Source organism: Balaenoptera acutorostrata, chromosome 8 (genome assembly GCF_949987535.1).
Source record: "Balaenoptera acutorostrata chromosome 8, mBalAcu1.1, whole genome shotgun sequence".
In the NCBI taxonomy this organism is placed as follows: Eukaryota; Metazoa; Chordata; class Mammalia; order Artiodactyla; family Balaenopteridae; genus Balaenoptera; species Balaenoptera acutorostrata.
The window spans coordinates 102,641,418-102,668,334 of NC_080071.1; the positions used below are offsets into that span (position 1 = coordinate 102,641,418).

Below are 26,917 nucleotides of genomic sequence, written 5' to 3' on the forward strand. Positions count from 1 at the left end.
CACGCCCTTTGTGGCCCCGCCCACTGCGCACCTGTGCGGATCCGCTGTGCGTCGGAGGCTGGGCACTGCTCTCCCTGCCCAGGGCGTCATGGATCTGCCGCATCACCGAGCCACCGCGCAGGGTGTTCCTGGCAAAGAGCACTGGCTCCGGGATGTCACCCATGAACCTCAGGATGACGTTCCACACAGCCAGGGCGGCCTGGGGAGACGGGGACAGAGCGCCCAGCTGGAACCCGGCTCCACGCCGCGCGGAGCCCACAGCATCCCGCCTGAACCAGGGGGAGGCCTGAGCCGCCAGAAACCAGAGAGCCAGGTACCGAGCAGTCGGCGTCCTCCTCGTGGTAAAGCAGAGGGTACCGCAGGGGCCGCCGGATGTGTGTGTGGCTGGCTGATTTCTGAAAGTAGGTCACGGCGAACTTGGGGAAGGTGTACTCGGCCAGGTCGTCTGCGTCCTCCTCGGGCTCCCCCGTCATGGGGACCGTGTCCAGGTCAACCTCGGGTAGCTTCTGGGTCCTCTCTTCCAGATCCTGGGTGCCCGTGAGAGAGAGGGACAAGGGTCTGCTGTCCTTTCAGATGTGACCTGGCAGCGTGTGCATCTTTGGGGGCCAGGGAGCCCCAAGAAGGGTCTGTCTGGTTATTGACGGGGTGCAGAATTATCCACTGCCCCTTGTGTTGGGGACCTCCCTGACCCTCACCCTCGGTGGGCCCCTGGTGGGCTGCCGGCTGCTGGGCGGGCCTCGGTGTGAAAGCCCCAGGTACCTGGCACCCTCTGGCTGCAGACCTGGGCTCTCCAGACACCCCCCACTCCCTACCCGCCTCCTGCTCGCTTCTGTCAGGTGCTCCTCCAGTGGAGGGGGGCCGGGCTGCCGGCACTGCACAGACGATTTGTGTGGGGGGAGCCTGGGCGGGGGGAGGGGGAGGCATGAGCACCTTGGGGGGCGCCTAGGTCACTGGCCCAGAGCAGGATGCGGTGCGAGCCAACGGGACAGCCCCGGAGCTGCCCTCTCCTGCCCGCTCCTCCCGCCCTGCCGCCCCCTCCTCCCCCGCCACCCCACATCAGACACGGCCTCCTCCTGCCGTGCGTTTTCTACCTCGGGTGCCCAGGTCACATACAGCAGAGCAGCGGCCACCGAGGTGCTGTGTGACAGGGGCCGAACACACGCGGGAAACGCTGCCCGATTGAAAGCCCAATGACATTCGCACAGTAAAGGCTCTAGGAAGCCTTGCAGGTAAGAAACCTGCTCAACTTGAAAGGGTTTGACCACAGAGACCGTCGCTCCTCTTTTCTCTGCATCTTCACCCAGGACCGCAGAACTCACTTCAACACCTGCCTACTCCATCGGCTCCCCGAGCTGAGTCTTGGCTTTTCAGCAAAGCCTAGAGGTTGGCCCCTAGACAGAGCCCCCCCCGCCGCTGGGCCGGCAGGGCCTGTCTTACCTCGACGTGCGGCGTGGCCTGGTCCTCCTGCCCGCCCATCAGGGAAGGCAGGAAGCCGAACACCTGCTCCACCATCTCCGTGTCGGTGACAGTGTCGTAGATGGACTTACGCTTCCTCCTGGGGACAGCGCTTGGGCTTTTCTGCTTTTCAGCGGGGACGGCCAGAGGCCCCTGCACAGACACCCCGGGGGCCACGGTTACCACAGGCCCGGCGGGGGCAAGCCCCTCCCGGAAACCAAATAAACCTCCTCCTGCCGTATTTGTCCAAATCAATACATTTCCCTCTAAAATCCTAGGTTTTAAAAGCGAGAGGGACTGGAGATAACCAGCCTGGGCCTCTCCTTTCCCAGTGGATAGTTAGAGGTCCAGAGAGGGGAGATGCTTGCTTGTCCTCACAGGGTACCACGCCAAAGCCCGAAGACCCCCAGAACCTAGCTGCAAAACCCACCCAGGCCCACCTGGTCCCTTCACAAAGAGCACCAAGGTTCCCCTGGGAGAGGGCCCTGGGCCTGCCCTGGTTTGTGGCCCGTCCGGGGCCATGTGGGTGCAGGAACACGCTGCTGACATGTCTGGGGCTCTGCCCTCTTTCTTGCTCTGGCCACTGTACTAGCACTGTGCTCCGGGGACCCATTTTCATCTACGGAGCAGGGGCAGACTTCATCCTAGGCCCTCTTCCTTATCACCATTGCCAAATGAGCAAGTTCTGAGGAGTGAGGTTGAGTCTCAGGTGCTGTCCGAACGGAGGAAATGGGATCACGCAAGGGTGAAATTTCAGAACGCAGGGATATGCATCTCGGCGCCACTCCCCCGCTCCCCGCCCTCCCGCCTCTCTTGCCCGGACTCTCTTGAAGGCTCCTCTTGGTATTTCTTGGTATTTTTGGACCTGGAGGGGGCAGGAGTGTCTGGTGGGAGCCCTATGTTGCTGCTTACTCCTCCTGCCTACCCTCCCTCACCTGGGCCCGGCCATCTCCCACCTGCCCGAGAGGGCAGTGACCACCTACATTGGCTTTCTGCCGCCGGAAGTTCCGCCGGACAGCTAGGCCCCTGGTGTACGCCTGGATGACCACCACTGCCCTCCTCTTGGCCTGGACCTGCTGGCGCACAAGGTAGCCCCTGCAGAGGGCCTGCAGCTGGATCATCCTCTGCCGCATGGCCTGGTACTGCTTTGCCAGCAGGTGGCTCCGGGCAATGGCCTGCAGACGCTCAAAACCCAGGAGGACCTGCGGACGCAAGAAGGACGGGCGCTCACAGAGAGGCCTGGGCCCAGCCAGGCACAGAGCAGAGAAAGGCCTTCCCGAGGGGACAGAGAGCAAGGGGCAAGGTGACCTCACAAATCAGCTTTACAGTTACCTGCTTTATGGCAAAGCGCGAGTGCTAAAATTTTACGTGCCTGTGAGTACGAGCGTATTAAATGAGTTATACTTGTAAAGCAGTTAGAACAGAGCCTGGCAAGAAATTAGTGCTAAAGAAGTCTTTTTAAATGGTGTAAATAGGGCTTCCCTGGTGGCGCAGTGGTTGAGAATCTGCCTGCCAATGCAGGGGACACGAGTTCGAGACCTGATCTGGGGAGATCCCACATGCCGCGGAGCAACTGGGCCCGTGCGCCACAACTACTGAGCCTGCGCATCTGGAGCCTGTGCTCCGCAACAGGAGAGGCCGCAATAGTGAGAGGCCCGCGCACCGCGATGAAGAGTGGCCCCCGCTTGCCGCAACTAGAGAAAGCCCTTGCACAGAAACGAAGACCCAACACAGCCAAAAATAAATAAATAAATAAATAAATAATAAAAATAAAGGAATTCCTTAAAAAAAAAGAGAGAGAAAAAATGGCGTAAGTAATAAAGTAGTTTCCTGGTAGTTCTGCCAGTAACAGAGAACTGGTTTGGGTGTCACATGCGTGATACGATTCCAGAGGCCTTGCTTTTCACACCTGCAGCCAAGTCCAGCCAGCTTGTGTGGAGCTAGAGCACCTGTGTGGAGGCCTATGGCCGGCTCCATCAAGCTAATCCCTCAGGGATCTTGAAAATCAAGAGGAAATAATAAACTATGAGTACCTGCTTCTATGCTGCAAACGCACCCTAGGCCACAGCAGTCCCTAAGCCTCTGGGATGGCTCCTGGTGGCTTCTGAAAGACCAACCTAACGGCTGCCAGGTGTGAGGGGTCATGCTTCATCTTACAGGTTTGGAAGTCACACAGACATGCATCCAAACTCCAGCTCTGCTGCCTACTGATTGCGTGCTCTTGGGGAAATGACTTAATTTCTCTGTGCCTCGGTTCCTTGACATGCAGCGTTGGCTTAATAGTAAATAAAATGATGCACACAGAGCAACAGGCCCCAAGTAGCCTTTCCATCCATATCAGCTGCCAACGTGCCCTTGTGAGCATGGAATGCGGACAGGTCTGGGTCAGTTTTGCTGATGTGACCACTGCATGCCCCAACCACAGTCGCAGCCATGACCAAGACAAGCAGTCAAACAGGCCCCACAGGACACGGTTAAAGGTTGCTCTGGTTTGTTTGTGCAGACACTCATTAGCCGCGCCTGTGGTCAAGGAAAAAATTAGAAAAAAATGCTTGAAACAGAAAATAATCAATCCATTAACCTATTTTGTTGTCTGGAAATTGGGGAAAAAAGCCACCATCTAATTTCAGAGTAGGACATCTCATTCTAGCTCTGGAGATGCCCCAAATTCTGCAGGAGAACGCTTTGAAACCTGCAAACCGTGGGACCTGACACTGTGCTAAGAAGAGTGTGTGGGGTGCTGAGGTCTGGATCATGCCTGTGGCTGATGTGATGCTTCCTGCCCCAGCTCTCACAGTCATAAACAAACGTCAACATTCGTATCTAATTGGACGGCTGCTCCTGCAGGCTCCGCCTCCCACGTGAGTCTCTTACCAGCTTGAAGTTCCTCTGGCTGTAGTAGCCTCTCCACCAGGCCTGGAGGGTCACAGCTGCCTGCCTCTGCCTTAGGAACTCCTTCCTAGAAGCGGAAATGCAAGTCAGTGGTAACAACCACAGACATTTTAAAGCCTTTGGAGGGGAAAAACTGATTTTAAGGGAAGAGAGAGAATGAAATGTTGGGGGAAATGAATGCATACAATATTTCTTTTCCAGAAGCCTTTATAGGCTGAAAGACAGGTTAGGAACTTAAAATCTACTGCCAACAACTAAATTTGTGAATGAGGACAGTCCAGTTTTTATTTATTTATTTAAATTTATCTTTTTTCTTTTCCTTTTCTTTATTTTTTTTGGCCATGCCACGCAGCTTGCGGGATCTTAGTTCCCCAACCAGGGATCGAACCTGTGACCCCTGAAGCGGAAGCGAGGAGTCCTAACCACTGGACCACCAGGGAATTCCCGAGGACAGTCCAGTGTTTAGAGTGAGGAGAAAAAATTTCCTTATTCCCCCCAAAGATCTCTGAAAGGATAAAACCCATTTCCAACTTTTTATTCGTTGTCAGACTCCGCCCCCTCCTCTGGCCACTAGCCCAAGGGTTTACCAGAAATCAGGTCAGAAGTCTCAGGACCAGAGCTCCTCTCTGGGGGCAGGTCAAAGCAGAGGGCAGCCCCCAGACCCAGGCAGCCTGGCAAGCTCCATCAGACTGCTCCCTCCACACGGAGGAAAGTGGGCTGAAAACTGGAGGAGGTAACCTGAAACCTCGCCTCTGGGGAGTCAGAGGTGCATACGGATGTACATTTTCTCCCACACTTAAGTGAGTTTTCTTAGCACTTCTAATAATTCTTCAGGGTATTTTCTTAGGTTTAGGAAAATAGATCTCAATCATATTAAAAATCATCTTCGGGGAGTTGGGGGAGAGGGAATTGGATGAAGGTGGTCAAAAAGTGCAAACTTCCAGTTATAAGATTAAGTACTAGGGATGTAATGTACAACATGATGACTATAGTTAGCACTGCTCTATGGTACATATAAAAGTTATTAAAAGAGTAAACCCTGGGGCTTCCCTGGTGGCACAGTTGTTGAGAATCTGCCTGCCAATGCAGGGGACACGGGTTCGAGCCCTGGTCTGGGAAGATCCCACATGCCGCAGAGCCACTAGGCACGTGAGCCACAACTACTGAGCCTGCGCGTCTGGAGCCTGTGCTCCGCAACAAGAGAGGCTGCGATAGTGAGAGGCCTGCGCACCGCGATGAAGAGTGGCCCCCGCTTGCCGCAACTGGAGAGAGCCCTCGCACAGAAACGAAGACCTAACACAGCCATAAATTAAAAAAAAAAAAAAACTAAAAAAAAAAAAAAAGAGTAAACCCTAAGAAGGATTTCCATCACAAGGAAAAAAATTTTTTTTTCTTTTGTTTCTACATCTATATGAGATGGTGGATGTCCACTAAACTTATTGTGGTAACTGTTTCATGATACGTATAAGTCAAATCATTATGTGGTACACCTTAAACTTGTATAGTACTGTAAGTCAATTATATCTCAATAAAACTGGGGGATAAAAACCAAAAACCAAAACAAACAAACAAAAAAGAACAAGGAAAAAATCATCTGGAAAATTTCAATATTTATTGATGCCTGGGTGCCGTGCAGTCCAATTAAGTCAGAATCTTTGTTGATGGGTGGACAATATATATCTGTATATCTATCTATTCAATATTTTTTGGTGCATGTACATACACACACACACACACACACACACACACACTCACATGATGATTCTAATATAAGGCCAAAGTAAACAACTGAGTAATCTAAAAATAAAGATAATTGGTCTCCTTTCTAATATTTATACCAGTGGTTCTCAACTGGGGGTAATTCTGCCCCCCAGGCACACTTGGCAATGTCTAGACACGGTTTTGGTTGCCATGACCGGGGGCTGGGGAGGAGAATGCTACTGGCATCTAGTGAGTAGAGTTCAGATGCTGCTGAACACCCTGCAATGCCCAGGACAGCCCCCTATAACAAAAAGTTATCCAAGCAAAATGTCAATAGTGTTGAAGTTGAAAAACCCTGATTTCTATATTTTCTTTAAATTTCTTGTCTAATTGCATTGGCCAGAACAGCGAGAACACCATTAATTACCAATGGTGATCACTTCTGGGAAGATGAAGTAGACATACTTTCCCTTACTCCTCCTGCTAACTACAACTAAAAACCCGTAGACATTATACATAAAACAAACATTAAGAAGACTCTGAAACATGGAGAGAAGAAGGAAGACCAGCTAAGGATCTCAGACACAGTGGTAACTTCTCTGGATTTCTTTTTGCCTCACATACTCTAGACTAGGAGCTGAAGAAGAAGGCAATCCAGAAATGACAATGGGCACAGACCAGAAAGACCCCAAGAAAAGCCTTCTCTCTCTACCAAAAGGATCAAGAAAGGGGCAGTTTAGCAAGACAGAAAACTTTTAGATAATAACTAAGTCTACTCCAGTGAAACACCGTGTAAACAACTGTGGTCCCCCCGCCTACACCAGAAGATGCCCAGTGGAAAGCCTAGACGTCCACCCTCACCTGGGTTGTGTAGGAAGTCATCCCTGATGGGTAGTAATGAGCCCACCCCCAACAATGGCAGTGGAGACCACTGGGGAATCCTGAACCTGTATGGCCTTCTAAGCCACACCTCCCCGCCTCACGACCCTGCTTGCTGGTGCCCATGGCCGCTATTCCCGTGGCTCAGCCACTTGCTTGCATTTTGCCCCATCTGGGTTTCCAGGCCTTCCTATGGTTGGCGACGGGCCGACAGGACAGCAGGGAATGGCACCATGGCACCTGCTGAGCCCCCCGGACGTGGTGAGGGGGCGGGAGGCGGTAATATGGCTGATTTACTGAACCTGGACTGAAATTCAAGCGTTATCTTCTTACCGACCAGGGAACCGAGTCAAAGACAGTTCTTTTCTTCCCTCCAAAACCAACCACCTCATAAAACCAAACCCATGCATTCTCTAAGACAACTGAAGGAGAGCGCCGAGATACAGTTGAAACCAGAGCTGACGCTTCATTTGGCTCTTGCTTCCGTAGTGGATTTTGCCCTCCACCCCTAACATTCAAATAATGTATTAGAATTCTCTGGCCAACACAGGCTGCAGTGTCCCTCGTCAGGAGGTCCTGACGGCGCTTCTGCCTCGGTTACCCCGAGAGGGGGACCAGTGGGAACTTGTGGCCCTTGGGGGGTACAGGCCTGCCCAGGGCACATGGCGGGTGGGTGTGTGGGCTGGGAGGGGGCAGGGCGGGCACCTGTATCTGTAGCCCCGCAGGACTCTCTGGATGCTGACGGCAGCCTTGTCCAGGGCCTGGCTCCTCTGTACCGCCAGCAGGGTTTCCTGGTTTTCCTGGGATGGGAGAGGTCTCATCATGCAGCTGCCCCACCTCACCGCCACTCCCCCACCTGCAGCCAGAAGTCAGGGTCTCTCAGACTCTTCCCACACTGCTCCCAGGGGGGCGGGCAGGGGAAGGGGCCCTCATGTTGCCACCGCTGTGGCTCAGAGCAGAGAACCGCAGCCACATGCCCAGCCCCAATCCAAGAACTTCCCATTTTAGCTCTTTCTTCTTGTTAATTCGATCTGGGAAATTTCACTTCTGCTCCGGAGAACCCAAGAGGGGGGCAAAACATTTCCCCAAAGCTGTATTTTATTTCCCAAAATTCATGTGCAACGCGCATTCAGCTGTAATACAGATGCATGCTTGTTTCCATGTAAACATGAATTCCAGCCTTTGCATAGAATTCACGGTGTGAGGTGATGAGCCGTATTCATCCCTGAGCGGTGACCTTCCCTGGCCCACCTCCCTGCTGCCCCTGGATCCCGGCCCGGAAGGAAGGGACTGCCTTTGCAGAGGCGAGAGCAGCACAGCCCTTTGGTAAGTGATGGGCAGAGGCCAGGGGCTTGGTGGCCCTTCCTGCCCCCATCAGTCTTGCGTCAAGCAAGCACTGGGTCTCTTCGTGTGCCTGGGTGGGCCCTGGGGACACAGAGATGGACTAGACCCCCGACTGTGGCCTCGCGGAGCAGCCAGGGAGGGGGAGGGATGGAGGGGCGGGCACTCTCCTCCCCTCCTTGGCCATCCACCCTCGCTGACCCCACTCTCTATACCACACCCTCCTGGGCAGCAGCCCTGGGACTCCCCAGATCTCTTCCCTCTGCCAGCCTCACCTCCCCAGTGGAGTCTGAAGCCCCTCTGCTTCTTCCTTCCTGTCAAGCCCCAGAGTCCCAGCACAGGCAGACCTGACTAATGCACGGACAGACGGACAGACCCACTGGAGAGCTGGGGCTGGGAGGACAGACAAGGACGTTTGGGCAGGCTCTACGGGGGAAGAGGACAGAGTGGAGGCCTCAGGAAGGGCAGTGGGGACGAGGTGGGGTGCGGGGCGGGCTGGCAGAGCCCTGATTCTAGCCCTGATCTTCTCTTCCTCCTCCTCTTTCTCGCCCTGCTGACCTGCCCAAGGTGTGTGAGGCTAGGAGACACGGAGGTTCTCTCCCTGTGGTTCTCTGACCCAGTTCGCAATCCTGGAGGGCCCGAAGGCCAGCCTCAAGGGCGGGAGGCTGCGTCTGCGTGACCTTGAGCCTCCCTGTGAGTTGATGGAGAGGCAGGTGGGAGGTGGGAGATGGTGCTGCTTGCACTGGCCCGCCAAGGAGCTGTCATGGGGGGAGGGGGGCACACTGCCTCCTGCCTGAAGCCCCGCCTCTCCAGGGAGGCAGGGGCGGGGCTTCCCCAGGTCGGACTGCAGACCGTGGCCGCGGGCCTGAAGGGCTGATCTCGGGGACAGTGGGAGACCTCCCTCAGCTCCTTCTTGCTCTCCCGCGGTGGCTTGGAGGCAGGCCCTCCTTCTCCTCAGGCCTCGCCCTAAATGTCCTCCTCTGAGAAGCCCCCGGGCTTTCACGGGCTGGGCCGGGCTCTCCCCGTGACCCCTTGCCTCCCTTCCCCCCTAGAGTGGCTTTCTTGAGGGCAGGGGCCACGCACGGGGCAGGCGCCCACGGGCACCAGACCGGCCACACAGGCTTCAGGAGGCTGAAGACCAGCGCGTTCAGGGTCTCACCTTCAGGAAAATTTTGGTCTTTCCCACTTTCCAGTCTTTGTCTGTGCCCAGCCACATTTCGACGATGCGCAGGGTCATCTGGCGAAACTTGCCCTGAAGCTGCCAAAGAGAAACAGGAGGGGCTCTGTGGAGTCCCGCTGGAGCCTGAGGTCCCTCCTCGGGGGCTTCCTAGGGAGCGGGGTCCCTCTGCTCCCACAGGTGTCGCCGTCAGGGGCTCCTGGATCAAGGGTGGGGCCCAGGGGACCACGAGGCCACCACACCTTGTAGGGCCTGGGGCCTCAGTGTGGCCATTGGACACAGGCAGCCCAAACTTCAGAATGGCTGAGTGTTCGGGGAAGGCTGGGAAGCAGGAAGGGTCCTGCTCCCTGGCCACTTATCACCTCTGTGACATTCTGCCACGTAAAAGAGAGTGTTTGCTTCTAACTGCGGATGCTCCTAGAAGGAACATATTCAGCGGCTAGCCTCGTCCAGAGAAGGGAAGCAGGAACGGGGGTCATTTCAAAGCTTGGAGTCCAGGGAGGGGCCCTGGGCATCAGGTGGGCAGCCCGCTTGGAACGGGGGCCGTGCGGGCGCCCAGAGGCGGCTGGGTTCTGCGGATGCGCACGCCGCCTGTCGGGGCCCGTGGGCTGGGCTGCGGGGACGCACACCTCCGTGCGCGCGGCGCTGGGCAGCAGGACGCGGAACCTCTGCGAGAACTCCTCGAACGAGTAGCGTATGGGGAATCCGGACTTGCGGATGTGCACCGTCTCCATCATGCCTGAGTAGCGCAGCTGCCAGAGGCACAGCTCCCGGTTGAAGAGCTGCGGGCGCAGAGGAGAGGGGCTGATGGCGCGGGCCGCCCCCTTCCCGACCTCCCTGCCACCAACCCTTCGGCCGTCCACCAACTGCAGGAGAACGAAGCAAACGCTTGGTTTCATGAACGTTCTGTTTTGAAGGGAGATATTTGGTTGAAGTCGCTGCCAAGTCCTGGAAGTGTTTTCCAAGGAGATAAAAAGTCGATAACATATGAACTGGGACACCCACAAGAACGCCAAATACTTCCCGCATTTTCAGAATATGCAAAGTATGAGGAATATCAAAGTGTTTTTGCATATGCCACGTTTAAAATTTTTTGAAGTACCCCCAAACAGTGATGCCAAAGGACACGGCTTCCTTCTGGCCTTGCCTGTGTTGGGGTGACTGGTGCCCCTGCGGTCCTTCCGGCCGGGGCTGCATCGTGCCGCTCACGCTCTAGCGGAAGGAATAAGTGCCTTTCCTACTTTGAGGGTGAAAATGTTCTAGTCAACTTAGTCTCTCCATCCTCCAGAGATGGGTATCTGGAGAGGCACTTGGCCACGATGCTTTGCACAGGGGTATGGGGTCTCAGCCATGGCCCCAGGACTCTGCATGGCTGGGACCCTCGAGAGCCCCCCCTCCACCTCCAACCAGGAGTGTCTGGGGACTAGGGGCAAGCCCTCCAATCTGGCAAGCCCACCAGCACCTGGAAACACGAAGGGCCACCGCAGTTAGTTTTGGGCAACCCCTTATCTCCCATTTATTATTTCCGGTGGGCCTGGTGCTTCTCCTTTAATCTTTACAACAGCCCTACCTGGTGCGGTACTTAGCTCCAACTTAAAGACAAGCTGCCTGAGGCTCAGGGCCATGCTCCTGAGTGGCTGAGCCAGGGTTCCTACCTTGAGCCTTCCTGGCCCCTCAGCCTGGGCTCCCCTACACCCGCACAGCAGCTACCAACTCCCAGAAATGTCTCAGCCGGGGGTACCCGCAAGACCTGAGAATGATCCTCAGGCCCCCCACCTGTGGGCGTGGGTAAGGACCTCTGGGAGCACAGTTACTCTCTAACATCTGTGCATTGTGCTTTAAGGAAGACACACTTTGGATCTCCTGGACCAGCCTGAATTTCATATGATTTTATACTTTTCAAAAAGGCACTTCATTTAATGTAATATTATTTCTTTTCTCTTATAAGATTTTTTGTTTTTTTGAACCATTCTATCTCCTCTCAGATGGCATCTCCCAGTTTCTGGAATCCTGTATTTGCAGCCTCTGGGTGGGATTCCCAAGCCCACGGGTCAGGGGCTGGGCAGGCAGCAGGTTCCCACCCCACCCCACACATAAGCAGATAAAGCCACCTTCCAAGGGCTGCGTGGCCTCAGGTCTCGGTGACCAGCAGTTGGTGTCAGTCTCTAAAATCACAGTACTGGTTGCTGCCCCTTCCGGAGTGTGGTTTACTTATGCAGGTGTGGCAAAAACGTCACGTGCAATCCTTGCTGCCCCCTGCAGGTAGGCAGATCCTGAATTTACAGAAGAGGAAACTGAGGCTCAGAGAAGCAACACACCTGGCCAATGGCAGGCGAATGGCAGGGCTGAGACAGTTGAGGTCCGGGTGATCCAAAGCCCTGAAGGTCACAGACCTTCGAATGGCCTAGACTGGTCACCTTGCCTCAGTACCCCCATCTGTAAAATGGGGGCAGATAGCTCTAAAGCTGCTCAGACACTCGTGCAAGGAGTGACATGACCCCAGATGCCATCAGACTCATCCAGTAGAGGCCCTCTCCCTCCCCGCATTACCAGTGGCTTCTTGTACTCATTGGGTTTGATGCAGCGGATGAAGTAAGGCTGGCAGTTGGTCAGGATTTTCATCAGCTTGTCCAGGGACTGCTTGAACTGGCCCGCCAAGGTGGAGGGCCGCTTGCTGGAGTCTGCAGACTGCAGGCAAAAGCACAGGGCACAAGTGGGGGGCTGGGGAGCTTGGCCTGGGGCACAGTGAGGGCTTCTGCCGAGGTCCCGCAGGTGGGCAGGGCTACATTCATCCAATCGCTCATTCATTCATCTAGCACAGGTTCCCCAAGTGCCTATGTGTGCAGGTGCCCAGCTAGACACTGGGGACCCAGAGCCAAGTAAGACAGGGCAAGCCTCCTGCCTAGGGGTGGGGCCCCCCAAGTGGGACGCACAAGATGATGCACCAGGGTGAGGAGCGAATGTTAGAACTCCCAACTGTCTTACCTCACCATTCTACATTTTCAGTTTTTGTATCGGTTTTATGTGCTTTTTTGTATGTTTTATACTGTACATTGTAAGCATTATAGTAAATGTCTACAGTTTTAAAATACATGTATTAAAATGATGGATGCAAGAGAAAACAAGAGCCCAAGCCCCGGGCCAAGAGTAGTGTGTGTTTTTGGGCAATGCTGGCCTTGGACCATGCTCCTTGATCAAACCTTTCCAAGGTCGAATGTTCCTGAGCAAATGTATGTACTGCCAAATTGCATCAGTCTGGAGACACGAGTTCACCGTTTAACACCTCTGAAAGCAGGATGCAATCACCGGCAGGCCTAATGACGATGGGCAGCATTTTCCTGCTGTTCCGGTTTATAAAATAATGTGCATTTCCCTCCACTGTCATTCTGTTCCCTGAAACCTGTGGGACATGCTCTGGTGTCCCCACAGGGCCAGGACCAGGCTGTGCTCCGGCCTCAGCTGTGACGTCCAGGCTGGCTCCGTGAATGCAGAGCGTCTGGCCCGGCTCCGCCTGGTTCCAGACCTGCGCAATTCCTGCACAGCCTCGCGGTTCCTTGGTGACCCCCCTGGGCTGGCTCTGCACGTGGTCGTGCTGTGGGCCCTGGGCTCTAAAGCCTCAGGAGCACAGGTCGGGGTGGGGATGATGAGAGGTCAAGGGCACCTCAGTGTGGCCAGAGCTGACTGTGTGGCATGGGGTGGGGGACGGGGGGTGTCCTCTGCTGCACCCACAGTTCCTGAGCCACTGAGCCGGCCTCATCTCCCTGCCTGGGGTGGGGGAGCTCCTCGTCAGGTGACTCACGGGGCTTTTCTGGAACAGTCACTGTTAAGGGGTGAAGGCACGGCTGGCAGTGGGTGGGCAGACCCGCACCCTGCTGGGACGTCCTAGGCTGCTCTGAGGAGCACCTGGGGCTCTCTGCTGCCCACCGCCCTGGCCAGGAGGCTCAGTGCTGCTGCCGCCACACCACACACACACACACACATACCACACACACACACACACACCACATACCACACATACACACACACACACCCCACATACCACACACACACACACACACCACATACCACACACACACACACACACACACCACATACCACACACACACACACACCACATACCACACACACACACCCCCCCACATACCACACACACACACACACCCCCACATACCACACACACACACCACATACCACACACCACACACACACACACACCCCACATACCACACACACACACACACCACATACCCCCCCCACACACACCACATACCACACACACACAACACATACCACATACCACACACACACACACCACACACACAAACAGACACACACATACCACACACACACCCCCCACATACCACACACACACCACATACCACACACACACACCACATACCACACACACCACACACACACCACACACACATACCACACACACACACCACGTACCACATACCACACCACATACCACACACACACACCACACACCACATACCACACACACACACACCACACACCACATACCACACACACACACACACACCACACACCACATACCACACACACACACCACACACCACATACCACACACACACACACCACATACCACACACACACACCCCACATACCACACACACACACACACCACATACCGCACACACACACACACCCACATACCACACACACACACACCACATACCACACACACACACACCACACACACACACATACCACACACACACATACCACACACACACACCACACACCACACACACACACCACATACCACACACACACACACCACATACCACACACACATACACACCGCACACACACACCACACACCACGCACACACACCACACACACCACACACCGCATACCACACACACACACACCCCACACCACACACCGCATACCACAAACACACACACACCACACACACCACACACCACATACCACACACATACACACACCACACACCACACACCACCTGCCACACACACACATACACACACACCACACACCACATACCACTCACACACATACACACACACACCACACACCACATATCACACACACACACACCACACACCACACACCACATACCACACACACACACATACCACATACACACACACAGACACCACACACCACATACCACATACACACATACACACACCACACACCACATACCACATACACACACACACACCACACACCACATACCACATACACACATACACACACCACACACCACATACCACACACCACATACCACACACACGCACACACACACACCACACACAAACATACCACACACACCCCACACACAGCACACACACACACACTACATACCACACACACACACACACACCACACACCACACACACACCACACACCCCATACCACGTACACACACACACAGCACACACCACATACCACACACACACACACACCACACAAACACACCACACACACATACCACATACCACGTACACACACACACATACCACACACACCACATACCACACACACACACACACACCACACACACCACACACCACATACCACACACACACACCACACACACCACACACCACATACCACACACACACACCACACACACCACACACCACCTGCCACACACACACATACACACACACACCACACACCACATATCACACACACACACACCACACACCACACACCACATACCACACACACGCATACACACACACACCACACACCACACACACACACCACACACCCCATACCACGTACACACACACACACAGCACACACCGCATACCACACACACACACACCACACAAACACACCACACACACACACCACATACCACGTACACACACACACATACCACACACACCGCATACCACACACACACACACACCACACACACCACACACCACATACCACACACACACACCACACACACCACACACCACCTGCCACACACACACATACACACACACACCACACACCACATACCACACACACACATACACACACACACCACACACCACATACCACACACACACACCACACACCACATACCACACACACACACACCACACACACCACACACCGCATACTACACACACACACACCACACACCACATACCACATACACACACACACAGACACCACACACCACATACCACATACACACATACACACACCACACACCACATACCACATACACACACACACACCACACACCACATACCACATACACACATACACACACCACACACCACATACCACACACCACATACCACACACACGCACACACACACACCACACACAAACATACCACACACACCCCACACACAGCACACACACACACACTACATACCACGCACACACACACACCACACACACACCACACACCACACACACACACCACACACCCCATACCATGTACACACACACACACAGCACACACACACCACACACACACACCACACACACACACCACATATCACGTACACACACACACATACCACACACACCACACACCACACACCACATACCACATACCACACACACACACGCCATATACCATGTACACACACACATACCACACACACCACACACACACACACCACCCACACCACACACCACATACCACACACACACACACCACATACCACGTACACACACACACGTACCACACACACCACATACCACACACACCACACAAAACACACACAGAGACCGATATAGAAAGAAACAAGATAAAAACCAAAGCAGGTGGGCCCTCTAGAGTCCACCACTCACTGGGAAGCAGGCGGAGTCCCGTTCCCCTGCCCCCGCCCCACCCCGCCCGCTGCCCCTGAAGCCCCTCCACCCGTTTTCAGCCACCTCTGCCCCGCCCCGCCTGAGAATCCCCAACCCCAGACCCCGGGCCCCGGGCTGGGCAGGGCCACCGAGCCCACCTTGAAGAGCTGGCTGCCCGCCGTCACCCGGACGATGGTCCCTCGGCCCCGTTTGAGCTCCGAGGACTCCAGCCCGAATATCTCCCGCAGGAACTTGTTCTGGGAGGAGCGGACCAGGGCGAGTATGTCCTTGCTCAGCACGTCCCGGTTCTTCTCCAGGAAGCCTGCAGGGAAGCAGAGCCCCCCACCCAGCTCAGCCACCGCTGCTGACTCTGGCGAGGGGCGGGCGCGGTGCGGACACGAGCCCCCCGCAGGCCACCCCCTCCAGGCCCACCTGCATCACCGGGGAGCGGCGCCGGGGGCTGTCACGGCCACGGCCACATCCCGCGGCCCCCGCTAGCCCCCATCCCCACTGCCGCCCCCATCCAGGCCGCCACCAGGCCTTCCGCCTGATTACCCTGGCTGCCTCCTGCGCCTCCCTGCCTGCCTGGCCCCTTTGCCCCCAGGGACCTTCCTGAGAGGGCGCATTGCCCGTCACCCCTCTGTACCTTTCCTCTGCTGCCAGTGCCTGCCTTCCTCCTCCTCTCTCCCCTGGGGCCTGCACCCTGCCCCAGGGAGACCTCATCTCTCCCCCAGGCCCTGTGTCCCACCCCAGGGGGTTTCATCTCTTCCAGGGGGGCCTGCAGCCTCCACGAGCTCTCTGGGGCCCTCTTCCCTCCTAACCCACCCAGGCCAACTCTGGTTTGTGCTTCAGGCCAGCTCAAGCGTCATCTATTCCAGGAGGCTCTCCTGTCCCACAAGTGGGGTGAGAGGCCCTCCTTGGGGCTCCCTTCCGCCCTGTCACTCGGCTCAGGGGTGGCCTGAGGACTTCGCATCTGCTCCACCAGCCACGGCTCCCCGGGTGGACCACGGGCAGGAGCGAGTGCATGCCCCTCAACATCCCAGCAATCCCAGCCACTGCTGTCACTACCACATGCACCCAGGAACCCAGTAGCAGCACCACAGACGGAGTGTCCGTTCCACGTGCAGTTTAGACCTCCCCGAGGGCAGTGTCTGCAGGCTCTCATCAGGGCTCTGAATTTCTGGGGATCCTGGGCAAGTATGATCGAGGCAACTGCGTGTTTACATAAAGGAGCCAAAAGAAGAAGAGAAGGGAAAGGAGAAAGTACAGAAACCTCCCCACCCCTCATAATCCCTGAAAATCTGGCAGCCTGGTCACGTCCAGGCAGCTTGCAGTCTGGAGAGGAAGACCTGGGCACTCCCGCCTGGAGGCCCACCCTTCCCAGCTGGCGGGTCTGTGCAGGAGCCGCCACTTCAAAACGCCCCTGCAGAACCAGCACGGGGGCAGTAGCTGCTTTGCTCTTCCTAGAAGCCCAAAACGGGGACACGAAAAAAATTAAACACCATTTGGCTTCCTGGCTTCAAGGATGGGTGGGGGGTGACTTGCTGATTATGAGGTCCTGAGACGTATTTCCCTCTTCATCATAAGTTTAAACTGCACTGGTCTTGGAAATGAATGTGTGCCCATAGGCATTGTGCGCACATGCGTGTGAGCATATGTGTGTGCTTGGACAGAGTAGGTTTAAGAACAAAGCATGTCTGTCACTCACTAAGGAGACCCTGAGGGCCTGGGAACCCCAGGGCCCCTCTACCAGCCCTGCTCTGGGGCCTTGGAAGGACTTTCTAGGGCCAAGGGGCCTCCAGCCTAAGGACTGAGCCTCCAGAAATCACGAAGGGCAACGTATGGGCTGAGCTGTGTGCCCCCCACAATCCGTATGTTGAAGCCCTAACCTCCAGTACCTCAGAATGTGACTATATGTGGAGAGAAGGGCCTTTAAAGAGATAATTGCGGTTAAATGAGGCTGTTAGAGTGGGCCCTAATCCAGTCTGACTGGTGTCGTATAAGAAGAGGAGATAAGGGACTTCCCTGGTGGCGCAGTGGTTAAGAATCCGCCTGCCAATGCAGGGGACATGGGTTCAGGCCCTGGGCTGGGAAGATCCCAAATGTGGCGGAGCAGCTAAGCCCGTGTGCCACAACTCCTGAAGCCCGTGTGCCTGGAGCCCGTGCTCCGCAACAAGAGAAGCCACAGCAATGAGATGCCCACGCACCGCAACCAAGAGTAGTTCCCGCTCGCCGCAATTAGAGAAAGCCTGTGCGCAGCAACGAAGACCCAACGCAGCCAAAAATAAAAATAAATAAATTTATTAAAAAAAAAAAAAAAAGAAGAAGAGATTAGGACCCAGAGACAATAAAGATGCCAGAAGAGAGACATCAGAAGGAACCAGTCCTGCCGACATCTTTGTCTTGGACTCCTGGCCTCCAGAATTGCGAGAAAATACATTTCTGTACGTATTTGTGGAACTTTGCCACGGCAGCGCTGGCCAACGAACAGAGGCGTGGGTCTGGGGGTGAGCAGACAGCACCCCTTCCCTGCTGCCATGGGAGAGAGTGGACCACCTGAGGCAGGGCACAGATCGCAGGGAGAAGGCACTGGAAGAGGCTGCTTCTCGAAGCCAGGCTAGATGAGGACCCGGGGCCTGCTGAGGGATTCACCCAGCAAGGGCCCGACCCTGACTTGTCCTCATGCTTTGAGTCACCCCACATTTTAGTGGGGTGCATTCTTAAATTCTTAGGAATTTGAGTAGTGTATGGTCTCTATTTTGTTCAGAATTTAAAAGTGATAACCGATGAAAGACTTTTCTTATTCCCTCTAATTCACATTTACAGGATATCAGAAGCTGATACAATATTGAAATACTAAGTGGTACTAAGGAACTACAAAAATACTATAGGACTTCCCTGGTGGCGCAGTGGGTAAGAACTCGCCTGCCAATGCCGGGGACACGGGTTCAAGACCTGGTCCGGGAAGATCCCACATGCCGCGGAGTAACTAAGCCCATGAGCCACAACTACTGAGCCCGCGTGCCACAACTACTGAAGCCTGCACGCTAGAGCCCGTGTTCCGCAATAAGTTGTCAGCACAGCAGGGCGCCAAAAGAAAAACCAGCAGGCCCATCGTCAAAGAGCGTGAATAAAATTTTGCACTCAGAGAGAAGCTACCTTAATCTTAGCACACAGGAAAGTCTCAGGTCACTTCAAAGACTAAAACTTGGCCTTGAGTAGCCCATGAAGGTTGCTGCGCTCAGTGTCTTTGTATTCTGGGATTCTGGGGTCCCGCTAGCTCTGGTCTCTCTCTTTCGGAAGAGCCTCAAAGCCAGGATCTGGTGGGAACTACGAAGGAGCAGCCTCGCCTCCTTATTTTTCCAACAGAAATAATCCCCTGACCTCCTAACACTGCCCCTCCTCTATGTAAAACATCAGCCCCTCCTGCTGCCTTGTCCCTCCACCTGAAAAGTGCTTGGAACACCCCTGACTCCGAGTTTCCATTTAAACAGATCAGAGCAACTCCTCATTTCTCCATACGAGCCCCACAGTGACACTATGACCGTCTGCCTCGTTTTCCTGACCACAGCACTCTCTGGCCACCTTTCCCATTTTTCTAAGCACATCAGCAGATTGACCACCCCAGGTCTTTATTTCTCCAATCAAAACCATGCCTGACCTTATCTCAGCATATACACTTTCACTACCAAGAGAGTGAAAAGATAACCCACAGAATAGGAGATAATATTTGCACATTCTGTATCTGTTAAGGTACTTAACAATAAAAAAGAAGACAATTAGCATGTGCTCATAAGGAGCTGGAGAAATTGGAACCTTCATATATTGCTGATGGGAATGTAAAATGGTGCAGCCGCTTTGGAAAACAGTTTGGTGCTTACTCCAGAAGTTAAATAGGACTACCATATGACCCAGCAATTCCTCTTCTAGGTATACACTCCCAAGAAGTGAAAACATATGTCCACATAAAAATTTGTACGTGGGGAATTCCCTGGCAACCCAGTGGTTAGGATTCTACGCCTTCACTGCCGGGGGCCCGGGTTCAAGGATCCCGCAAGGTGCGGGGCGCGGCCAAAAAATTAAAAAATTTTTTTTAAAAAAGGAAAACTTAAAGTTTTGTACAAGAGTGTTAATAGCAGCATTATTCATAATAGCCAAAAAGTGGAAACAACCGAAATATCCATCAATTGATGAAAGGATAAACAAAGTGTGGCATATTTGTACGGTGGAATATTGTAATTTAAAGAAACAAAGTACAGACACATGCTACAACGTGGATGAACCATGAAAACATTATGCCAAGTGAAAGAAGCCAGTCACAAAGGCCACATGGTGTACGATTCCGCTTATGTGAAATGTCCAAAACAGGCAAATCCATAGAGACAGAAATCAGTGGTTGCCTAGGGCTGGGGAGAAATGAGGAATGACCGCTAATGCGAGTTTCTTTTTTGGGTGATGGAAAAGTTTTAAAATTGTGGCAACAGCTGCATAATTCTGTGAATATACTAAAAACCCTTGAGTTGTAGACTTCAAATGGGTGAATTCTACGGTATGTGAATGATCTCTCAATAGAGCTATTACCCACAAAACAAAACACAAACAAACATGCCTGGTCCATGCCATTCCCTCTGTCCCATTGCTGGTTCTGCAGAATGACCTAGTCCCCTGAGCCTTCTTTCCTTGGCCTCCCTGGAGTGCTCGGGATTTGGAAGGAAGGGGCTGCGGAGAGGAGCTGCACCCACCTTCTGCCTGGTAGTACACCTCGCCGGCAAAGTGGGCGATGCCAAATCGGGCATCGTGGATGTTCTTGGGCTGCAGGAAGGCCTTGTTGTTGGCATGGACGTTCTTCAGTTTTTGCAGCAAGGTGGCGTCCGTCCCCTGGAAGAACGGACACCCTATGGGCTGAGGTCCCAGAGTCCAGCCACTGGGAGGTCAGCTGGTACAGCCCCAGGTCTCAGGGGCTCCCTCAAGGGGGCAAAACAACTGGGTTCAGAATGACTGAGGGCCTTTCTACAGACAGCAAACGGATGCCCAGGTGGCGGCAGCATGTTGCGGGGAGTGAGGACAGAGGCGGGAGTGGAGACTGGGTCTCTCTCCCACCGCCAGCTCTCCTGCTCCGCCCTCCCCTGCAGCTGCCCAGGGACCAGAGCTTCTCCCGTCTGTGGATCAGAGCTCTCACTGACTACATTTGAGAATCCATCTCCCCAAGGACAGGCAGAGTCCCCCAAAGTGAGAATGAAAGTGTTTCCTTGTCTTGAACCCTCTGCAGCCCTTGACCCACAAGGCTGAACAAGCCCCCTCTTGGGGTGTGTCCTTGAATCTAAATAATGCATGCTGGGGAGTGGGAGTGAGGATAGAGTCAGGTGCCTTCCTGCGGGAGGCAGGCCTTGAAGGAGAGGAAGGCTGGAAGGCTGGGGCTTGTCTGCTAACCCCCGGCAGAGGTTCCAGCAGCCCCGGAGTTTCCCACGTGTGGGGTCTCCACCCGAGGGGCGGCGGGCCCAGGGGCGCACCTGTGGGAAGTGGCTCTCTTCGTCCAGGAGGGAGATGATGCTCAAGGGCTTGAGGGCCAGCAGGTCCAGCGTGGGCAGGTTGTCGTGGTAGTGGATGTAGTCCCAGGCGATGCGCTCGGTGCGGTACTCCTCTTGCTCCATGGTGAACACGTGCTGCACGAAGAGCTGTTGCAGGTGCTCGTTGGCCAGGTTGATGCAGAGCTGCTCGAAGCTGTGGGGACAGGGCCGCCCCGGGCGGGGCAGGGTTGGCTCGATCGCTACTGCAGCCGGCCACTGGCACACAGCTGCACACCCCCAAACACATGCACACGCCGACACACAACCTCCCTCTTCTTCTACCTCCACCTCCATCACCTCCTCTGCCCCACAGCAAACAGACTCAGAGACATGAGGATCATCAAGCCCCTGCCTTTGGCTCCTTACGGGCCCCTGCAGTCCTCTGCCAGGCCTGCCTATCCTGACATGGAGACAATCCCTGGGGGACCAAATGTCCGGTAGCCACCCCAGCATCCACGGGCAAGTGGCCTTGGTATTAAGATGAGCTTCTGGCTGGGCTCCTTTGCATCAACCAGACATACCCCCTACCCCCACCCCAATCCTCCCAACCTGTTCTTCCTCCTGGGTTCCCCACCTTGGGAAATGGGTCCGCCACTTATCACCCCTAGCTCAGGTCAGAAACCAGCCCGTCATGCCTGACACCCCTCTCTCCCTCCTCCCGAATTCCAATCAGTTGCCAAAGTCTGGTCCACGCTTTCTGCAACACAGACCTGTTTACTTCTTTTCACCGCCACTGCTGCTACCTTAATCCAGGCCACCCTTCTCCCTCACCTGGAGCGCGGTAACAGCCTGCTCACGGCTCTGCCTGCCTCCAGCCTCACCCCCGCAATCACCCTCCACAGCCACTAGGGGGAGCAGATCTGATCCCGCTCTCCCCCTGCTTCGAATCCTCGCGGACCTGGGCGCCCATTGTGTTCGGGATCCAGACAGACAGTGACACGGTAGAAAGCCTGCCCGTCTCTGCCAGGGAGTGGCCGAGGGGCACCCTGGACTTCTCACAGTGCTGGGAAGGCACCTTGCCCCTCCTTACCTCTGAGTCTTCTTCACACGCGTGAGCCCCCTCCCCGCCCTCCTCTGACCTGCTTGTTCTGCTCAGCCTCTGGGTCTCACTTAGGCATTTATTTTTCAGGATGGGTTGCCCATTTATGCAAAGCCGCGTGGTACCCGGGACTGGTTGTTCAAGGTCTGTTAACCCAAGAGAGTTAACACACCGCCTGCAGAGTGTGGGCTAAGAATGCTGCCTGCCATATCAGTAAACAAAGGGTGTCACAGCCATGAGCCCCGAGGGAACTCAGGATGGAGACAAGGAATGGCCACCGTCTAGCAGTCAGCAGACTGCAGCCACTCCCAACGGTGCACCCTGAGGAGACTCAGGATGAGAAAGCACAGGATACTGGCCTCGGATAGCTGAGGTGCTTATCAAAGGAATGATTTCAATGAGCCCTGACTCTTGCATCTTCCCATACATAGAAAAGCGCTAAATGCCTTAACTTGGGATGTCTGATTTTCTTTAATTAACAATAATCTTTTGATGTTCCAACTACCTGCCCTTTGTTGCAAAACTCTTATATGCCTGGGGACGCCCCTCGCCTCCTCGGAGCAGTCTTCTCAGAGTTATTTGAGATGCTGTCTCCTGGGCTTCAAGTCCTAAGAACGTCCACTGAATAAAACATGACTCTCAACTTTGAGGTCGTGCACTTTTTTTCAGTCGACAAGAGCGCTCGGTGAACCCTGGTCGGGCCAGTGACATGGCCCTGCTCCTTCACGTGGTCCCCAGACTGCAGCCCTGTCGCAAACCCGGCTCGCGGCTCATTCACGGAGGGTCCTTGCATAAATGGCCAGATCCCCTACAACCAACTACTCATCCACCTCCACAGGGTCCAAAAGTGTGCTTGGTCTGCTCAACGGCCCCTCTCAGGGCCAGAAACCAATGATCAGAATCACTTTTTAGTTTACTTAGAGCTTGCATCGCGTTGGGCTGAGTTCTGCCAGCCCTTCCCCATCCCACCTGCCTGCAGAGAGCTGGTCCTGGGAGGCTGTCATCCCCGTGTGCTTGCGTTTGGAATGGCTTGTATCTTGACATTCGTGGCCAAGTTGTTAGGGAAACCACTGACTGAAACCGCCCGCCCTGGCCAGGCCCGATAGTAACCACTTGCATGAGTTATCTTAAACAGGAGGTCCTGGTAAGGAATGTGGAATTAACAAGCTACCATCAACCGGAAGAATTCGGGAAAGGTCAAAAGAGAGAGGAGACACCAGTCCATATGTCCTACCAACCTCCCAGAATCCGTCTCGCTGGAATCCATCTTGGCTGAGCGATGTGCGCACCACCAGGAAGGACCCTGAGTCAGAGTGATTGGCCAGAGACAACCCAGAAACTAACCCCATCACCATAAAACCTGAGACTGCGAGCCACATGGCAGAGCAGTTCTCCTGGGTTCCCTTACCCTGCTGCTCTCCACCCGGGCACCTCTTCCCAATAAAGTCTCTTGCTTTGTCAGCACATGTGTCTCCTCGGACAATTCATTTCCGAGTGTTAGACAAGGGCCCACTCTCGGGCCCTGGAAGCGGTCCCCCTTCCTGCAACAAAGGGACCTTCTAAGACTTCAGTTGGAGATAGGGCCTCAGGCAGGGGCATGCCAGGGTCAGGACAGGCCCTTTGCTCCTCTGCTAGTGCCCAGAGGCCTCCACTTGGAACTGAAAGCAAGCAGGACCCTGCGGGACCCTCCTGGGTACAAAAGCCCCTCTGCGTCCCCTGTTTCTTGTTTGTAGAGAAAGGCTTTAGTCTCCTAGGCCACCCCTGAGTTCCAAAGAGCAGACTCAAGCAGTTACTAATTAGGGAAGTGAGGAAATGCAGTCAAGAAACAATAATGCAGTGATAAAACAGAGTTCTAGTTCTTCCTCAAGGGGTATACACAACAATCTGATGCATCTCTTTGAGTTCTTCTACAGAAACTAAGACCCCTGCCCACGTGGAGGATGGTGACTACATGCTGACCACAAGCACGTAGACCCCAGATTGGTTGGAACCAGAAGGTTGATGATTAAGCTACGTGAAACATCACCCCATTACCTCACCACCAACCAATCAGAAGAAAGTCCACAAGCTGATCACATACCCTGTGACCCTCACCCCGAAAGTTGCCTTTAAAAAACTTTCCCTGAAAGTCATCAGGGAGTTTGTGTTTTGAGCATGAGCTGCCCGTTCTCCTTGCCTGACCCTGCAATAAACGCTGTGTTTTCCTTCACTATAGCCCAGTGTCAGTAGATTGGCTTTGCTGCACATTGGGTGAGCAGACCTGAATTCAGTTCGGTAACAGAACCAACTCTAGGCTCCATCCAGCCCATCCCTTTAAATGAACCAGGCTCACCTGGGTAAGCTAGGTCACGCATATAGGACGCCTCCTGCTTGCTTGTCCCCAGTCCTCATTTCCTCGTCCTCCGGCCCCCAGATAACTCCCCAGGGCAACACCTGTCCTCATCTGGCCCCACTGCCTGGCTCCCCTCACCACCCCTCTCTACCCCCACCCCCAGCCTTCATCACAGTCTCAGCTGGGAATTACTTTTCTGAACTGCCTCCTGCCTCCAGATCTTCAGCCTCCAGACTGGGACACTGGATCAGAAGTGTCCTGCCTCACCTTACCCCTGCCAAACTGAAGAGTCGGTGATGGGCCACAAACCCCATTACCTAGTATGATATCCCACCTAGATGCAGTTGCATCAGTGTTACTGATTTCCATTTTCACCCTAACCACATGTGATGATTCACTCTAGCTCATGAGGAGAGCGGATGGCTCAAGAGGGGTGATGAATGCTGAGGTGCTTTTAGCCTGACTCTCAGGGATGCTTTTAGTTATGTGGCCTTTTCTAGACATGTTGTGGATGCCAGGGGATGTGCACGGACCACCTCACTGAGGAAAGCCATAGTCTTGCTAAGGGACTCACCCTGGTGTCTGTGAGCAGAGGTGAGAGGTCCTGTTCCTAGCCCAGAGGGGGAGGAATGGCTACCCTCCAGCTGGCTCAGAGAAGAGCTAAGCTTATCTTCCATTTTCCAAAAGCAGGTGCACTGATCTCCATACCTATTTTTCTGGAAATTTTCAAAACCAAATATGTCCAGGAGGCCGATGGTCCTTCGCACATTTTTGGGGTCCTGGGCAGGTGGGGTGAAAATTGCAGCGTTGATTTTCTTGAGAATCCACAGGAAGAGGTGCCCATAGATGCCCTGCGGAGACATGGGGTAGAGCCCACAGGCTTTGATGTACAAGAGGAAGGCTGTCCCTTTCCAGTTCACCTGGAAAGGCTGCAGGCACACTGGATCTCATGGACCTACTCAGGGAGATCATCCCTACTTTAAGGTAAGAAACCATCCTGGAGAGACTAGGCAGCCCATGGTCACCAGGCAGGTGACCGGCAGAGTTGGGACTTGCCCAGCTATCTCTGCCCTTTCCTGCTGTCCACCCACAAGGCAAGGAGCCATGCTCAACAGATTGACACGCGGGCCCCTTTTCCCGCAGCTCTGTACCTTGACGAAGGCATCCCTCCGGTCTGCAGCCTGGGCGATGTTCAGGGGCCTGGTGACAAACTCCCCACGGATGATGATGGAGTGCTTGATCAGACAGTCTCGGAGTGCCTGGTCCTTCACCTGGAAGGCAGGTGGGGGCTGGCATCACAGCTGACTGAGCAGGGCCTGGCGCCAACACCTTGTCTCATGACCAAATACCCTATGCCCAAGGCCTGAGGGTAGGAGATGCCTGTGACTAGGGCCAGAGTCAGGATGCTGGGCAGGGCCCGGTCCAGGGTCAGTCTGAGCACTGGGGTATCAGTGCTGGGGAAGGATGCACAAGCTGGGTGGGCCCCGAGCATGCTGGTTGCTTGGTTGACCAGTCCTGTGCTGGTCTCCTGGTGCTGGGCCCACCATTGGGTGGACCCTGGGAAACAACGGGAAGGAAGGGCTCTGAGGCCCGGCCATTGACATCTGGATATGCCCCAACTGACGTCACTCCTGCCTGGAGGCTGAAGACCCAAGGGAGCAAGAGGAGTCTGGATGGAGTCCCTCCCACCATGCGGGGAAGACTGAACCCGCAAAAACCGAAGGTTTCT

At 54.5% G+C, this 26,917-nt stretch overlaps 1 protein-coding gene across 1 annotated transcript in view; it reads right to left on the bottom strand.

The window, feature by feature from the left end:
• The window catches only part of MYO7B (myosin VIIB), a 102,130-nt gene that overhangs the window by 26,425 nt on the left and 48,788 nt on the right, over positions 1-26,917 (bottom strand). Inside the window, exons 11-24 of the mRNA XM_007182855.2 lie at positions 26,340-26,459; positions 25,897-26,039; positions 21,761-21,971; positions 20,993-21,128; positions 16,409-16,572; positions 11,996-12,133; positions 10,075-10,227; positions 9,428-9,526; positions 7,633-7,727; positions 4,330-4,414; positions 2,439-2,657; positions 1,438-1,608; positions 318-527; positions 32-199 (exon numbers count right to left, since the gene is read on the bottom strand). Of these exons, the coding sequence (XP_007182917.2) occupies positions 32-199; positions 318-527; positions 1,438-1,608; positions 2,439-2,657; positions 4,330-4,414; positions 7,633-7,727; positions 9,428-9,526; positions 10,075-10,227; positions 11,996-12,133; positions 16,409-16,572; positions 20,993-21,128; positions 21,761-21,971; positions 25,897-26,039; positions 26,340-26,459 (2,112 nt within the window). The remainder of the gene's footprint in view (positions 1-31; positions 200-317; positions 528-1,437; positions 1,609-2,438; positions 2,658-4,329; positions 4,415-7,632; positions 7,728-9,427; positions 9,527-10,074; positions 10,228-11,995; positions 12,134-16,408; positions 16,573-20,992; positions 21,129-21,760; positions 21,972-25,896; positions 26,040-26,339; positions 26,460-26,917) is intronic.